Raw genomic sequence first — 19,204 nt, 5'->3', positions numbered from 1 at the left:
ATATTCTTCGTAAAATATATGGACCAGTTTGCGTTAATGGAGAATATAGGCGACGCATGAAATACGAGCTGTATGACGACGATAGCATAGTTACACATTTCGAAACCCAACCCCATACCACCACCCATATATGTAGGAAGTATTTGCTGACCATTGCAATATGGGTCTCCAATAAGAGGTATTTTAGTGTAGAACACGTATCTGATATATATTTTCAGGGCCAAGCCACTGATCCCCCAAACCGGAAATGTTTGGCGACTATGGAAATGTGGGGCTCAAATAAAAGGTATTTGGGAGTAGACCACGAATCTGATATCAAAACTCGGGACCAACTGTCTAGGAAACGTCCCACCTTTATAACAACCTCCAAATAGGACGTATTTGCTCACCATGACAATTTGAGTCTTCAAGAGAGAGGAGCTCGATATTGATAGTTTTTAGAGTCCATACCCCAAACCGGATATATTTGCGGCCTTTTGCAATAAGGGGTTTAAACGAGAGGTATTTGAGATAAAAAAAACAAATTTGATATCCAATTTTGAGGCCAATGGCAATATGGGTGTTAAACTTCGTTTAACAGCAACTGAATTTTATTATTAAAGAGCGTACTGAATTTGCCAAAATGAATTATATTACAATTTATAATGATTTGAAATTATTTGACCTTACCCTATTTAGAATAAGAAAGATGGGAACTCTTACATATTAGAAAAAATTAAAGCTTTTGCTCAAGCAAATTAAGAGTTCCCATGTTTGAGTTAAATTGTACTTTTGAAGTCTACACTTGCTGAATATAAATAAGAATGGCTTCCCCGCTTAAGTAGTTGTAGCTTAAGACTTACTTGGTATCACAACACCGAAGCGGTAAGAAGATAAAGGCTGCCAATAAAACTACAACAACTAAAACGTAAAACCTTCACCTTTTTTTTGTTCTTTTCATATTGGGTTTTTTTCTGTTTTACAATCTGTGAGAATCCGAAATAATACAGTCCACTTCTATCATAGAAACCTCACGAGATTGTACATGGTCCTTACGAGCCTCCACGAGGAACTGCGAATATTAAATTTAAAAAGGAAAGAAATCTTCACGAAATTTTGGAATTTATAGGCCGAATATTACGCAAGAGTAATGAACAACAACAACAAAAGGTATGTTAAGATTTTGTTACAAGTCTATTTGATGAAGTGTGAGTTGAGGTGTTTTTGGGTCTTTTAATTGGAATACAAGGCATTTGAATATCGGTTGTTCTACGGCAACCCGAATAATTTATTTTCATTTGTCAATAATATCTGGGATTAAAAGCTCATTGCAAAAGTTCAAATAAGAATCGAATGGGCATATGCTTACCTGGTTAATACATAACTACGTCACATTATTATGTACATTATACATACATAATTTCTACTGCTGAAAGTGGTGGCTTTGCACTCTAGGTGAGAGAGCGGAGAGCGCGCTGTTAGTGCTGTACATGGTCTCAAATCAGTTGCATTTACATAGACCTCTCTTTATCTTGTTCGGCGTTGATGACTAGGGGACCTGTACGGGCACATGTCATTACAATTTCGCTTTTGTTTTATGAAGATTTTCTTAACGACTGTGCTTATTGGATAAATAATATTTTTATCGGGAATAGAGAATTGTGCCACGAGAAGTGAATATTGAAAAAGTTTAGTCTGTGAGATAGATCATATAGCATTTATTGCTAAAGTATGAATTCCCATTAATTTGAGGTGAGTTTCATGTGAGAGACAGTCGTGACAATCGATTTACAAAAATTATCTTTGGTGAAATAGCTTCTACGGCCTTGATTGGAGGAATATATGATACACGACAGGTTGGATGTGATTGCTAATGACGAAGAGATTGGTATTAGATAGTGGCGGCCATGTGGTGTCATTTGTCTGGTCGGAATATTTAAGTACAGGCTTGGAACAGCGGTACATACATTCGTGCATATTTGTTGGCATGCATGTTGGCACGGTATTATAGTTTGTGTTGTTGGAATTTACACATTTACATGACATATGTGCGCAGCATCGATGACATTCGATGACGACGTTAATCGATTGTTGTTAGACATACCGAATAGAAGATAGGATTCGGCCGTACATAGATACAACATCTTAAGAAGCAGAGCAACCGAGAACGATCATAGGGAATGAAGGTGAGAATTACTTTATATATTATATGGTACGGTAGTTATTTACGTAATTTTGGTGAAGTTCTGGGGTGTCAAGTACCCAGGTTTGAGACGCTATAGCTGAACCTTCATATAAGATCTAGTAGTTGAAGTCTGCACTTATACTGTATTACATTGCAATTGGGAATTTAGCTGAATACACATTCTGATTTGAGACTTGATTAATGGGATTCGTGTGCTAATTAGCCCAGCATTGAACGCGTCCAGTCTCATATAAGCATAGAAAGGCTGGATTGAAAGAGGCTAAATCCTTAAACTGCCTAGCACTTATCTTAGCTGTAATTGTAATTATTATGACCACGCAAAGAGGAATGAGATGGCCACGATTTAGTATAAGCTATGTACTTTGGTATTTGTTTCTATTGAGATTTTGAGTACGTAGCACAGAGATGCGAGTTCGTTTATTTGGGACTAAGGTGGCTTGTGGAAATCAGAATGGAAATTCTGTATGTTAAACTATTATGAACGGCCATAACATTTGCATGGGGTATAGTAACGTCACATAGGAATGTATGCGAAGTGGGTCTCTTTGGATGATGTATTGGTTCTGGTTATATCAACTAGGAAATGCTTTATATTTCACATTTGTCTTTTATCCTTTTTCTATAATCGGAATGTTTATTGCGACACATAATTTATACCCAGCGTAATACACTAGCAGAAATTTCCTTGTTTACTGTGAACTTTGCGGAAAATTCACTTTAGAAAAAAAAAAAGATTGTTGTGGATTGAATGATCTCGATATATCTAAATCCGGATCGTTTTGCATTGTAATTGAGGTGATTTAGGTGACATATACAAGCGTACATGCGTATACATGTACACACATATTACACACACACATATTGCACACACATATATTGCACACACACATATTGCACACACATATATTGCACACACCCATATTGCACACACACATATTGCACACATAATATTGCACACACACATATTGCACACACACATATTGCACACACACATATTGCACACACACATATTGCACACACACATATTGCACACACATATATTGCACACACACATATTGCACACACACATATTGCACACACACATATTGCACACATATATAGCAAATCCATCCATACACAGTTTTGACAATGGGTTTATCGATCATTCGGCCTTGAAATCGGAATTGTGTGAGATTTCGAAATACACGGGATTTGGCACGTACATGACTGAATGCCATAAACCCGGATATGGTACCTTTTATTGGGACCATTGAGGACGCCTTTGGTTATAAATTGTGTTGCTGGATATTTCATTTGCAGAGCTAAGCTTATTGAACGTGATAATTTGTAAGAGAGTCTTAATCGAGACTTTTGTGGCACGGATTCTGGTGAAATTTTACATTGGCCTCTACTATCTGGCAAGGAGCTTCTTGAGCTTGTGCCATGCAAAGGAACAATATTATATGAACTGATTTTATAACCCCAAATCTTGGATAATTTTCGACATACAAGAGCTCACTTAGAATTTCGTTCTGGATACAGTAAACTGGTCTGACATTAAGTCAAAATAGGCCAGAACATGAGTTCAACAGGATTTATATTTTATTCTGACCAAGTGGTCACACTGTGCGCCGCGTTCGCTAATATCCCAATACAGGAACACACTATCTCCAGTTTGGAGGTCGAATTGGAGGACTTAGAGCGTAGATGGCGACGCTTGTTGGACGTCTATGAGTCTGAGATGACTTCGGAGACTTCAGTGAAGACGGAGCAGGAACGAATATCAACACATTCGAAATTCGGAAGCACGTGTAAGGCTTATAAAGAGTGCAAGGCATCTATTATGGACCTTCTTTTCATAGAAAGACAGAAATTGGCAAAATCACAAGCAGTCGAAAATAAAGGACAACAGGACGTATTGCCTGACCAGTCTGCGTATTCTTTAAAACTTCCACCTTGCGATACGGAGATATTTAGCGGGGGATATGACAAGTGGCCTAGCTTTAGAGACATGTTCTCTGCCATTTACGGTAATCACCCGAAATTGTCACCCGCTCAAAGACTGTTCCATCTGAGAGCGAAAACTCGTGGGGAGGCTAATCAGATTGTGAAGGGATTTTCTCTTACCAATTCCAACTATGAGTTGGCCTGGAAAGCTTTAAAGGAAAGATACGAAAATAAGCGTATTTTGATCAATCATCAACTTAGAAAGATCTTTGATCTTGAAATTGTTTCTTCTGAGAAAAGTAAGAGTCTACGAAGTCTTCAGTTTACCATAAACAATTGTTTGGCCATTTTGAGGTCTTATAATGTGTCAACTATTTCCTGGGATCCCATTTTGGTTTTTTGGGTTTCCTCCAAATTGCCACAAGAGACATTATCAGCTTGGGAGAGCTCGATTCAGAATCATAAGGAGATGCCAAGTTGGGATAGACTCAACGAGTTTATTTCAAACCGACTGGATCTTTTGGAATCAATTAATGATGTCCGAAGACCGAGTTCGAATACCCTAACGAACTCTCCAAAATCACAAAATTATCTCGTCAAATCAGATACTACGTATCGACCTTGTCGCATTTGTCAAGAAAACCATGCTTTACGGCAATGTTCAGAATTTAAGTCAATGTCTCTCACGGAGAAAAGAAAATTCATTTCAGATAACAAAGTATGCGAGAATTGCTTATGGTACGGACATACTGTTGCTAACTGTAGGAACAAGAAGTTGTGTCAGGAATGTAATAAGGCACATCATACGTTACTACATCCAGAGGCTACCAACGCTAGACCTCAATCTCAAGGAAACCGAAACGCCAACAAAAATCCTTCTACTTTCCACCTTGCTACGCAAGAAGAAGATGAACCATGTTCATCTCATCAAACGATGGATGAAGTACATCTGAACTTTTCGGAATCCGGACAGGGAACAATTCTTCCTACTGCATTGATTGACTTGGAATACCTGGGAAACTGCTTTACGATACGTGCATTTCTAGATCAGGGTTCTCAAGAAACATTTATAGCCAGCAGGATAATCACCCAATTGGGCATCCCGACAAGGAAATCTTTTACAAAGATATCAGGTCTCGGGGGTGCATTACTGGAAACCTCTTCAAGGGTATGCAATTTGAAATTGAAGTCTAGGAAAACTAGCTTTGCTTTACAAACTACGGCAATAGTTATCTCGAATCTAAACCATCTCATGCCATCTTCAACACACCAAATTGACGACTGGGAAGGATTGGATAAACTTGAGTTGGCGGATCCATTGTTTTATAAAACTTCAAGAGTTGATATGCTAATCGGAAGCGATATTCTTCCTTGCATTTTAAAAAATGGGGTTCAGAGGAACATTTCCGGAAATTTGTTGGCTCAGGATTCGGAGTTTGGATGGTATATAAGCGGTCCACAAAGTTCCAGATGTATAACAACATTTGCTGCTTGGGCCAGTCACTCGACAAGCTCCCTCAATGATGAAGTGAGAAAATTTTGGGAAAGTGAGGAGGTCCCGGAAGAGCCTCAAGAATCGGAAGAGGATATGGAATGCGAGAAAATTTATATTAAAACTACTGTACGGCGAGAGGACGGAAGGTACGTGGTCCGTTTACCTTTTAAGAAAGAATTTCCACAGGAAATATCGATAGGGTCATCACGAAGATCGGCCTTGGGCCAATTTTTTCGAATGGAAAGAACTTTATGGAATTCTCCAGCTCTCTCCGAAGAATATACTCGAGTTCTTGAGGAATATATTACGCTAGGTCATATGACCGCAGTCCCGGGAGACGAATTATGTGACAATTACTCATGTAGGTCATTCTATCTACCGCATCATGCGGTTGTAAAACCAGAGAGGACTTCGACGAAAGTACGAGTCGTTTTTAATGCCTCCAAGAAGACAAGTAATGGTTTGTCACTCAATGACGTACTGTATACAGGGCCGACACTTCAAAATGATTTAATGAACGTCATTCTACGATGGCGGTATTTCCAATACGTTTTTAATGGCGATATTCAAAAAATGTACCGTCAGATATTGATCGATGAACAGGATCAACAATATCAGAGATGCCTTTTCAGGAAATCCCAGACCGAACCCGTACAAGACTTTGCACTTAAAACCGTAATGTTTGGGGTTAATTGTGCACCGTACCTAGCCATCAGAACTTTGTTACAGCTCAGTACAGATTCAAAAGATAGTCATCCAGCTGCTTCCGAAATACTTAGAAATGAGATATACAGGGTGGCTGATGAATATTGCTACAATGATGAATATTGCTACATTTTTTTTTCGGTGTATGGAATACATTTTTCTTTTATTCATGTTAAATTAAATTATTAAATTAATTATTAAATTATTATTAATTAAATTAATTAATTAATTAATTAAATTAATTATTAAATTATTATTATTAAATAGAAAAAAAGTTATTACATTTTTTTTTGGTAGCGGCTTTCATCAGCCACCCTGTATGTGGATGATGTTTTGTCGGGTGGCCATTCTATAGAAGAAGCCAAACATAACTTAGCGGAGCTTGTGGATCTATTGTCCTCCGCAGGATTTCCTTTGAAAAAGATAACTGCCAATCATTTTGACATTTTACAAACCGTTTCACGAGAAGATTTGTTAGATGAAGATTTTTTGAAATTTGAAGATTCCAGTGAAACAAAAACACTTGGAATCCGATGGAATGCAATGATGGATGCATTTTACTACAATGTCTACGACATTAAAATTCCTACCGAACACATTACGAAGCGATCAATTCTTTCAATCGTAGCCAAGCTGTTTGACCCTGCAGGTTGGTTAGCACCGATAATAATAACAGCAAAAATGCTTTTACAGCAACTTTGGATCGACGGTACAGACTGGGACGAGAAGGTGAAACCACAATCGCTAGAAAAATGGTATACATTTATAGGCAACTTTTCAGCTATTCCAGATATCAGGATACCTCGTTGGGTTGGATATACGCCAAGGAAGGCTATTCAAATACACGGATTCTGCGATGCATCAGAAAAGGCGTATTGCGCGTGTCTATATATTCGAGTTTTGATATCTAAGAACGAAATGTCCTCTCACCTACTGGTTTCAAAGAGCAAGGTTGCCCCGTTAAAGACAATAAGTTTGCCGAGATTGGAGCTTTGTGGAGCCGTTTTATTGGCTCGTCTCTTAAAATCGACATGTGAGCATTTGAGTTTTGAACCGCAAAATATCTTCTTATGGTGTGATTCTACGATCACATTAGCCTGGTTAAGTAAACCTGCTTATCAATGGAAAACCTATGTCGCAAATAGGGTGTCTAGAATTATAGATCACGTCGGTAACGCGAGTTGGCTCCATGTGAGTAGTGGTGACAATCCTGCTGATTTGGGAACTCGAGGTTGCACTGCACTAGAGCTTAAGGAGAATAAGCTTTGGTGGCAGGGTCCTGAATGGCTTATAAAGGATATGTCCACTTGGCCACAACAACCAGTAGTACCACAACACAGTTTAGAGAAGAAAACGAATATATTTCAAACCCTCACAAAGCAGGAGGATATTTTGGAAAGATTCTCTTCATACAGTCGAGCCCTACGGGTTTTAGCTCACATGTTTCGATTTATCCGGAGGTGTCGAAAACAAGTATATTTCACAAGCTCGAGTGAACTGATCACGTCAGAAGAAATTAGTTTCGTTAAATACCGTGCTGTTATGATTGCACAACGTGCATATTTTCCAGCGGAATATAATTGTTTGACATCAGATTTACCGATTAATACAAAGAGCAGATTGTTGACGTTAAATCCATTCTTGGACAAAGGTGGACTTTTACGAGTCAACGGAAGATTATCAAATGCAGATCTAAGTTTCAATGAGAGGCACCCTATCATACTTCCTGAGAAATCTAGGTTTTGTAAATTGCTGGTTGACTTTACGCATAAGATACTAATGCATGCCGAGCATCAAAGTATGCTGCGATCTATACGTCAAGAATTCTATGTTATCCGTCTAAAGAACGCAGTAAGACATTGTATAAGAACATGTAAAATATGCACGATATATAAGCATAGGGTTCATAGCCAAATTATGGCGGCTCTACCTCCGGAAAGATGTGTATTTTCACCTCCCTTTACGAATACGGGCGTAGATTTCGCAGGACCGTTTGAGATCAAGACGTCCAAATTGCGAAATGCTAAATTGGTGAAAGGATATGCAGTGATTTTTGTTTGCTTGGCCACGCGAGCCATACACTTGGAGACGTGTTCTGCCCTCTCTTCTGAGGCATTTTTAGCCGCGTTTGACCGCTTTGTTGGTAGAAGGGGTTATCCAGCAAAAGTTTTTTCTGACAATGGCACAAATTTCGTTGGTGCAAATCGTATACTTAGGAATGAATACAAAAGTTTCTTGAAAACTGCGGAGAAAGACTTAGTAGATAAGTACAATATTCACGGGTTTTCCTGGCATTTTATTCCCCCCCAGGCACCCCATATGGGTGGATTGTGGGAAGCGGGGGTGAAAAGCGTAAAAACACATTTGAAGAAAGTGGCGGGAAATTTAAAGTTTACTTTTGAGGAGTTTTCTACTCTGTTGATACGAATTGAAGGCATTCTGAACTCACGACCCATTTCTTCTATGAGTGAAACCCCTTCCGAATTGTTGGCATTGACACCAGGGCACTTCTTGAAAGGATCCCCTTTAGTTGCAATTCCGGAGGAACATACCGACAACATTTCCTTAATTAATCGATGGCAACGCCTTAAAGTTTTACAACTTCACTTTGCCAAACGTTGGAAGAATGAGTATATTTCGGAGTTACAGAAGAGATATAAATGGAAGACTGCGCAATCGAATTTAAATGAGCACGACCTGGTTGTTATTAGGGACGATGATTTACCGCCGACAGAATGGAGACTAGGGCGTGTGGTCAGAGTATATATTGGGAAGGATTTAAAGGTTCGGGTGGCGGACGTACGCACCCAAAACGGAATTGTGACTCGTCCACTAGTTAAACTCTGCATTTTGCCAAAAAATCAATAACATCTCACACCAACTCACACTCAGTCAAAAATCTTGTAGCAATGTTATCTTAACTCTTACCACATTGTAGCTCCCAAAAATGCAAGGTCTGCCAAGACAGACATCACCTGCGGTTTTGTTTGATCTTCAACAAAATGACTGTTTTAGAACGTGTAAAGGTGGCAAAGGAGAAGGGATATTGCTTTAACTGCCTTTGTGGGTCTCATACCAGGGAATGGTGCCGTTCTCGGAATGCTTGCGCAGTGTGTAACAGAAATCACCATACAAAACTTCACGTTGATGGTACCAATGAGCCCAAAAAGCAAGCCCACTGCAACAAGCCATATTCATACCAAAAACAGTCGTCACATGAATTTTTATCATCTCGTACCCAAAGTAAAACACACAAAGCCAATTCATCGCATCAGAAACCAAAGTCTCAAGCAGAAGGATACCAAATAAGACAACGCCTTGGCGGACGGTCCAAGAAGCATGTATTTATGCCAACTGCGTTGGCACGTGCAATAACCATAGTTGGAGCAAACAAGACCCGAATTTTATTAAACTCAGGAGCAACAGAGACTGTTATATTAAAGTCATTTGTAAAAAACAATCAGTTCCAGACAACAAAAAGGAATGACAAAGAGTACTGTACGGTTAATTTACAATCGTTTCACGACAGTGCCGTCAAAATACAAATCCATGGATTGGTACAATCAAAATTTACTTCACCGCTTCCAGAAAAAGTGCAGGACAGGATACTAGAAAATACTTATAGTCACCTTCCTGATTTAGCCGATCCCCATTTCTATCATCCGGTCAACATCGATATTATGGTTGGCAACGATGAGCTAGCGAAGGTGCTAAAGGCTGGTCTTATCCAAACAGCAAGTCATATGCCTATAGCTCAAAGCACTGTGTTTGGATGGGTGATCTCGGGGGCTAGATATTATTAATGTTGCGACATCGCAAGAGGCCCCGCCATGTTAAACTTCGTTTAACAGCAACTGAATTTTATTATTAAAGAGCGTACTGAATTTGCCAAAATGAATTATATTACAATTTATAATGATTTGAAATTATTTGACCTTACCCTATTTAGAATAAGAAAGATGGGAACTCTTACATATTAGAAAAAATTAAAGCTTTTGCTCAAGCAAATTAAGAGTTCCCATGTTTGAGTTAAATTGTACTTTTGAAGTCTACACTTGCTGAATATAAATAAGAATGGCTTCCCCGCTTAAGTAGTTGTAGCTTAAGACTTACTTGGTATCACAACACCGAAGCGGTAAGAAGATAAAGGCTGCCAATAAAACTACAACAACTAAAACGTAAAACCTTCACCTTTTTTTTGTTCTTTTCATATTGGGTTTTTTTCTGTTTTACAATCTGTGAGAATCCGAAATAATACAGTCCACTTCTATCATAGAAACCTCACGAGATTGTACATGGTCCTTACGAGCCTCCACGAGGAACTGCGAATATTAAATTTAAAAAGGAAAGAAATCTTCACGAAATTTTGGAATTTATAGGCCGAATATTACGCAAGAGTAATGAACAACAACAACAAAAGGTATGTTAAGATTTTGTTACAAGTCTATTTGATGAAGTGTGAGTTGAGGTGTTTTTGGGTCTTTTAATTGGAATACAAGGCATTTGAATATCGGTTGTTCTACGGCAACCCGAATAATTTATTTTCATTTGTCAATAATATCTGGGATTAAAAGCTCATTGCAAAAGTTCAAATAAGAATCGAATGGGCATATGCTTACCTGGTTAATACATAACTACGTCACATTATTATGTACATTATACATACATAATTTCTACTGCTGAAAGTGGTGGCTTTGCACTCTAGGTGAGAGAGCGGAGAGCGCGCTGTTAGTGCTGTACATGGTCTCAAATCAGTTGCATTTACATAGACCTCTCTTTATCTTGTTCGGCGTTGATGACTAGGGGACCTGTACGGGCACATGTCATTACAATTTCGCTTTTGTTTTATGAAGATTTTCTTAACGACTGTGCTTATTGGATAAATAATATTTTTATCGGGAATAGAGAATTGTGCCACGAGAAGTGAATATTGAAAAAGTTTAGTCTGTGAGATAGATCATATAGCATTTATTGCTAAAGTATGAATTCCCATTAATTTGAGGTGAGTTTCATGTGGGAGACAGTCGTGACAATCGATTTACAAAATTTATCTTTGGTGAAATAGCTTCTACGGCCTTGATTGGAGGAATATATGATACACGACAGGTTGGATGTGATTGCTAATGACGAAGAGATTGGTATTAGATAGTGGCGGCCATGTGGTGTCATTTGTCTGGTCGGAATATTTAAGTACAGGCTTGGAACAGCGGTACATACATTCGTGCATATTTGTTGGCATGCATGTTGGCACGGTATTATAGTTTGTGTTGTTGGAATTTACACATTTACATGACATATGTGCGCAGCATCGATGACATTCGATGACGACGTTAATCGATTGTTGTTAGACATACCGAATAGAAGATAGGATTCGGCCGTACATAGATACAACATCTTAAGAAGCAGAGCAACCGAGAACGATCATAGGGAATGAAGGTGAGAATTACTTTATATATTATATGGTACGGTAGTTATTTACGTAATTTTGGTGAAGTTCTGGGGTGTCAAGTACCCAGGTTTGAGACGCTATAGCTGAACCTTCATATAAGATCTAGTAGTTGAAGTCTGCACTTATACTGTATTACATTGCAATTGGGAATTTAGCTGAATACACATTCTGATTTGAGACTTGATTAATGGGATTCGTGTGCTAATTAGCCCAGCATTGAACGCGTCCAGTCTCATATAAGCATAGAAAGGCTGGATTGAAAGAGGCTAAATCCTTAAACTGCCTAGCACTTATCTTAGCTGTAATTGTAATTATTATGACCACGCAAAGAGGAATGAGATGGCCACGATTTAGTATAAGCTATGTACTTTGGTATTTGTTTCTATTGAGATTTTGAGTACGTAGCACAGAGATGCGAGTTCGTTTATTTGGGACTAAGGTGGCTTGTGGAAATCAGAATGGAAATTCTGTATGTTAAACTATTATGAACGGCCATAACATTTGCATGGGGTATAGTAACGTCACATAGGAATGTATGCGAAGTGGGTCTCTTTGGATGATGTATTGGTTCTGGTTATATCAACTAGGAAATGCTTTATATTTCACATTTGTCTTTTATCCTTTTTCTATAATCGGAATGTTTATTGCGACACATAATTTATACCCAGCGTAATACACTAGCAGAAATTTCCTTGTTTACTGTGAACTTTGCGGAAAATTCACTTTAGAAAAAAAAAAAAGATTGTTGTGGATTGAATGATCTCGATATATCTAAATCCGGATCGTTTTGCATTGTAATTGAGGTGATTTAGGTGACATATACAAGCGTACATGCGTATACAGGTACACACATATTACACACACACATATTGCACACACATATATTGCACACACACATATATTGCACACACCCATATTGCACACACACATATTGCACACATAATATTGCACACACACATATTGCACACACACATATTGCACACACACATATTGCACACACACATATTGCACACACACATATTGCACACACATATATTGCACACACACATATTGCACACACACATATTGCACACACACATATTGCACACATATATAGCAAATCCATCCATACACAGTTTTGACAATGGGTTTATCGATTATTCGGCCTTGAAATCGGAATTGTGTGAGATTTCGAAATACACGGGATTTGGCACGTACATGACTGAATGCCATAAACCCGGATATGGTACCTTTTATTGGGACCATTGAGGACGCCTTTGGTTATAAATTGTGTTGCTGGATATTTCATTTGCAGAGCTAAGCTTATTGAACGTGATAATTTGTAAGAGAGTCTTAATCGAGACTTTGTGGCACGGATTCTGGTGAAATTTTACATTGGCCTCTACTATCTGGCAAGGAGCTTCTTGAGCTTGTGCCATGCAAAGGAACAATATTATATGAACTGATTTTATAACCCCAAATCTTGGATAATTTTCGACATACAAGAGCTCACTTAGAATTTCGTTCTGGATACAGTAAACTGGTCTGACATTAAGTCAAAATAGGCCAGAACATGAGTTCAACAGGATTTATATTTTATTCTGACCAAGTGGTCACACTGTGCGCCGCGTTCGCTAATATCCCAATACAGGAACACACTATCTCCAGTTTGGAGGTCGAATTGGAGGACTTAGAGCGTAGATGGCGACGCTTGTTGGACGTCTATGAGTCTGAGATGACTTCGGAGACTTCAGTGAAGACGGAGCAGGAACGAATATCAACACATTCGAAATTCGGAAGCACGTGTAAGGCTTATAAAGAGTGCAAGGCATCTATTATGGACCTTCTTTTCATAGAAAGACAGAAATTGGCAAAATCACAAGCAGTCGAAAATAAAGGACAACAGGACGTATTGCCTGACCAGTCTGCGTATTCTTTAAAACTTCCACCTTGCGATACGGAGATATTTAGCGGGGGATATGACAAGTGGCCTAGCTTTAGAGACATGTTCTCTGCCATTTACGGTAATCACCCGAAATTGTCACCCGCTCAAAGACTGTTCCATCTGAGAGCGAAAACTCGTGGGGAGGCTAATCAGATTGTGAAGGGATTTTCTCTTACCAATTCCAACTATGAGTTGGCCTGGAAAGCTTTAAAGGAAAGATACGAAAATAAGCGTATTTTGATCAATCATCAACTTAGAAAGATCTTTGATCTTGAAATTGTTTCTTCTGAGAAAAGTAAGAGTCTACGAAGTCTTCAGTTTACCATAAACAATTGTTTGGCCATTTTGAGGTCTTATAATGTGTCAACTATTTCCTGGGATCCCATTTTGGTTTTTTGGGTTTCCACCAAATTGCCACAAGAGACATTATCAGCTTGGGAGAGCTCGATTCAGAATCATAAGGAGATGCCAAGTTGGGATAGACTCAACGAGTTTATTTCAAACCGACTGGATCTTTTGGAATCAATTAATGATGTCCGAAGACCGAGTTCGAATACCCTAACGAACTCCCCAAAATCACAAAATTATCTCGTCAAATCAGATACTACGTATCGACCTTGTCGCATTTGTCAAGAAAACCATGCTTTACGGCAATGTTCAGAATTTAAGTCAATGTCTCTCACGGAGAAAAGAAAATTCATTTCAGATAACAAAGTATGCGAGAATTGCTTATGGTACGGACATACTGTTGCTAACTGTAGGAACAAGAAGTTGTGTCAGGAATGTAATAAGGCACATCATACGTTACTACATCCAGAGGCTACCAACGCTAGACCTCAATCTCAAGGAAACCGAAACGCCAACAAAAATCCTTCTACTTTCCACCTTGCTACGCAAGAAGAAGATGAACCATGTTCATCTCATCAAACGATGGATGAAGTACATCTGAACTTTTCGGAATCCGGACAGGGAACAATTCTTCCTACTGCATTGATTGACTTGGAATACCTGGGAAACTGCTTTACGATACGTGCATTTCTAGATCAGGGTTCTCAAGAAACATTTATAGCCAGCAGGATAATCACCCAATTGGGCATCCCGACAAGGAAATCTTTTACAAAGATATCAGGTCTCGGGGGTGCATTACTGGAAACCTCTTCAAGGGTATGCAATTTGAAATTGAAGTCTAGGAAAACTAGCTTTGCTTTACAAACTACGGCAATAGTTATCTCGAATCTAAACCATCTCATGCCATCTTCAACACACCAAATTGACGACTGGGAAGGATTGGATAAACTTGAGTTGGCGGATCCATTGTTTTATAAAACTTCAAGAGTTGATATGCTAATCGGAAGCGATATTCTTCCTTGCATTTTAAAAAATGGGGTTCAGAGGAACATTTCCGGAAATTTGTTGGCTCAGGATTCGGAGTTTGGATGGTATATAAGCGGTCCACAAAGTTCCAGATGTATAACAACATTTGCTGCTTGGGCCAGTCACTCGACAAGCTCCCTCAATGATGAAGTGAGAAAATTTTGGGAAAGTGAGGAGGTCCCGGAAGAGCCTCAAGAATCGGAAGAGGATATGGAATGCGAGAAAATTTATATTAAAACTACTGTACGGCGAGAGGACGGAAGGTACGTGGTCCGTTTACCTTTTAAGAAAGAATTTCCACAGGAAATATCGATAGGGTCATCACGAAGATCGGCCTTGGGCCAATTTTTTCGAATGGAAAGAACTTTATGGAATTCTCCAGCTCTCTCCGAAGAATATACTCGAGTTCTTGAGGAATATATTACGCTAGGTCATATGACCGCAGTCCCGGGAGACGAATTATGTGACAATTACTCATGTAGGTCATTCTATCTACCGCATCATGCGGTTGTAAAACCAGAGAGGACTTCGACGAAAGTGCGAGTCGTTTTTAATGCCTCCAAGAAGACAAGTAATGGTTTGTCACTCAATGACGTACTGTATACAGGGCCGACACTTCAAAATGATTTAATGAACGTCATTCTACGATGGCGGTATTTCCAATACGTTTTTAATGGCGATATTCAAAAAATGTACCGTCAGATATTGATCGATGAACAGGATCAACAATATCAGAGATGCCTTTTCAGGAAATCCCAGACCGAACCCGTACAAGACTTTGCACTTAAAACCGTAACGTTTGGGGTTAATTGTGCACCGTACCTAGCCATCAGAACTTTGTTACAGCTCAGTACAGATTCAAAAGATAGTCATCCAGCTGCTTCCGAAATACTTAGAAATGAGATATATGTGGATGATGTTTTGTCGGGTGGCCATTCTATAGAAGAAGCCAAACATAACTTAGCGGAGCTTGTGGATCTATTGTCCTCCGCAGGATTTCCTTTGAAAAAGATAACTGCCAATCATTTTGACATTTTACAAACCGTTTCACGAGAAGATTTGTTAGATGAAGATTTTTTGAAATTTGAAGATTCCAGTGAAACAAAAACACTTGGAATCCGATGGAATGCAATGATGGATGCATTTTACTACAATGTCTACGACATTAAAATTCCTACCGAACACATTACGAAGCGATCAATTCTTTCAATCGTAGCCAAGCTGTTTGACCCTGCAGGTTGGTTAGCACCGATAATAATAACAGCAAAAATGCTTTTACAGCAACTTTGGATCGACGGTACAGACTGGGACGAGAAGGTGAAACCACAATCGCTAGAAAAATGGTATACATTTATAGGCAACTTTTCAGCTATTCCAGATATCAGGATACCTCGTTGGGTTGGATATACGCCAAGGAAGGCTATTCAAATACACGGATTCTGCGATGCATCAGAAAAGGCGTATTGCGCGTGTCTATATATTCGAGTTTTGATATCTAAGAACGAAATGTCCTCTCACCTACTGGTTTCAAAGAGCAAGGTTGCCCCATTAAAGACAATAAGTTTGCCGAGATTGGAGCTTTGTGGAGCCGTTTTATTGGCTCGTCTCTTAAAATCGACATGTGAGCATTTGAGTTTTGAACCGCAAAATATCTTCTTATGGTGTGATTCTACGATCACATTAGCCTGGTTAAGTAAACCTGCTTATCAATGGAAAACCTATGTCGCAAATAGGGTGTCTAGAATTATAGATCACGTCGGTAACGCGAGTTGGCTCCATGTGAGTAGTGGTGACAATCCTGCTGATTTGGGAACTCGAGGTTGCACTGCACTAGAGCTTAAGGAGAATAAGCTTTGGTGGCAGGGTCCTGAATGGCTTATAAAGGATATGTCCACTTGGCCACAACAACCAGTAGTACCACAACACAGTTTAGAGAAGAAAACGAATATATTTCAAACCCTCACAAAGCAGGAGGATATTTTGGAAAGATTCTCTTCATACAGTCGAGCCCTACGGGTTTTAGCTCACATGTTTCGATTTATCCGGAGGTGTCGAAAACAAGTATATTTCACAAGCTCGAGTGAACTGATCACGTCAGAAGAAATTAGTTTCGTTAAATACCGTGCTGTTATGATTGCACAACGTGCATATTTTCCAGCGGAATATAATTGTTTGACATCAGATTTACCGATTAATACAAAGAGCAGATTGTTGACGTTAAATCCATTCTTGGACAAAGGTGGACTTTTACGAGTCAACGGAAGATTATCAAATGCAGATCTAAGTTTCAATGAGAGGCACCCTATCATACTTCCTGAGAAATCTAGGTTTTGTAAATTGCTGGTTGACTTTACGCATAAGATACTAATGCATGCCGAGCATCAAAGTATGCTGCGATCTATACGTCAAGAATTCTATGTTATCCGTCTAAAGAACGCAGTAAGACATTGTATAAGAACATGTAAAATATGCACGATATATAAGCATAGGGTTCATAGCCAAATTATGGCGGCTCTACCTCCGGAAAGATGTGTATTTTCACCTCCCTTTACGAATACGGGCGTAGATTTCGCAGGACCGTTTGAGATCAAGACGTCCAAATTGCGAAATGCTAAATTGGTGAAAGGATATGCAGTGATTTTTGTTTGCTTGGCCACGCGAGCCATACACTTGGAGACGTGTTCTGCCCTCTCTTCTGAGGCATTTTTAGCCGCGTTTGACCGCTTTGTTGGTAGAAGGGGTTATCCAGCAAAAGTTTTTTCTGACAATGGCACAAATTTCGTTGGTGCAAATCGTATACTTAGGAATGAATACAAAAGTTTCTTGAAAACTGCGGAGAAAGACTTAGTAGATAAGTACAATATTCACGGGTTTTCCTGGCATTTTATTCCCCCCCAGGCACCCCATATGGGTGGATTGTGGGAAGCGGGGGTGAAAAGCGTAAAAACACATTTGAAGAAAGTGGCGGGAAATTTAAAGTTTACTTTTGAGGAGTTTTCTACTCTGTTGATACGAATTGAAGGCATTCTGAACTCACGACCCATTTCTTCTATGAGTGAAACCCCTTCCGAATTGTTGGCATTGACACCAGGGCACTTCTTGAAAGGATCCCCTTTAGTTGCAATTCCGGAGGAACATACCGACAACATTTCCTTAATTAATCGATGGCAACGCCTTAAAGTTTTACAACTTCACTTTGCCAAACGTTGGAAGAATGAGTATATTTCGGAGTTACAGAAGAGATATAAATGGAAGACTGCGCAATCGAATTTAAATGAGCACGACCTGGTTGTTATTAGGGACGATGATTTACCGCCGACAGAATGGAGACTAGGGCGTGTGGTCAGAGTATATATTGGGAAGGATTTAAAGGTTCGGGTGGCGGACGTACGCACCCAAAACGGAATTGTGACTCGTCCACTAGTTAAACTCTGCATTTTGCCAAAAAATCAATAACATCTCACACCAACTCACACTCAGTCAAAAATCTTGTAGCAATGTTATCTTAACTCTTACCATATTGTAGCTCCCAAAAATGCAAGGTCTGCCAAGACAGACATCACCTGCGGTTTTGTTTGATCTTCAACAAAATGACTGTTTTAGAACGTGTAAAGGTGGCAAAGGAGAAGGGATATTGCTTTAACTGCCTTTGTGGGTCTCATACCAGGGAATGGTGCCGTTCTCGGAATGCTTGCGCAGTGTGTAACAGAAATCACCATACAACACTTCACGTTGATGGTACCAATGAGCCCAAAAAGCAAGCCCTCTGCAACAAGCCATATTCATACCAAAAACAGTCGTCACATGAATTTTTATCATCTCGTACCCAAAGTAAAACACACAAAGCCAATTCATCGCATCAGAAACCAAAGTCTCAAGCAGAAGGATACCAAATAAGACAACGCCTTGGCGGACGGTCCAAGAAGCATGTATTTATGCCAACTGCGTTGGCACGTGCAATAACCATAGTTGGAGCAAACAAGACCCGAATTTTATTAAACTCAGGAGCAACAGAGACTGTTATATTAAAGTCATTTGTAAAAAACAATCAGTTCCAGACAACAAAAAGGAATGACAAAGAGTACTGTACGGTTAATTTACAATCGTTTCACGACAGTGCCGTCAAAATACAAATCCATGGATTGG

The 19,204-nt window shown here is 39.2% G+C and overlaps 2 protein-coding genes across 5 annotated transcripts; both read left to right on the top strand.

Annotated features, from left to right (window-relative positions):
- The first annotated feature begins 583 nt into the window (after nt 1-583).
- On the top strand, nt 584-18,767 carry LOC131994721 (uncharacterized). 4 transcript variants are annotated; one of them, XR_009396872.1, is made up of 5 exons: nt 584-864; nt 1,006-1,149; nt 9,250-10,489; nt 10,588-10,731; nt 18,585-18,767. XR_009396872.1 is itself a non-coding variant. In XM_059361566.1 (3 exons), the coding sequence occupies exons 2-3, from the start codon at nt 1,130-1,132 to the stop codon at nt 10,112-10,114; spliced, it is 885 nt and encodes a 294-aa protein (XP_059217549.1). In that variant the 5' UTR covers nt 584-907; nt 1,006-1,129; the 3' UTR covers nt 10,115-10,495. The 4 variants fall into 4 exon arrangements, 1 of the variants encoding a protein (XP_059217549.1); XR_009396873.1 differs by having other exon boundaries at nt 584-907; nt 9,250-10,446; XR_009396871.1 differs by having other exon boundaries at nt 584-907.
- On the top strand, nt 13,313-18,514 carry LOC131997762 (uncharacterized). Its single transcript, XM_059369296.1, has one exon. The coding sequence runs from the start codon at nt 13,313-13,315 to the stop codon at nt 18,512-18,514; it is 5,202 nt and encodes a 1,733-aa protein (XP_059225279.1).
- Nucleotides 18,768-19,204: the final 437 nt, after the last annotated feature.

Source organism: Stomoxys calcitrans, chromosome 1 (assembly GCF_963082655.1).
Source record: "Stomoxys calcitrans chromosome 1, idStoCalc2.1, whole genome shotgun sequence".
NCBI classification, from domain to species: Eukaryota; Metazoa; Arthropoda; class Insecta; order Diptera; family Muscidae; genus Stomoxys; species Stomoxys calcitrans.
The sequence above is the reverse complement of the archived record's forward strand: the minus strand, read 5'-3'. Positions and strand labels throughout refer to the sequence as shown.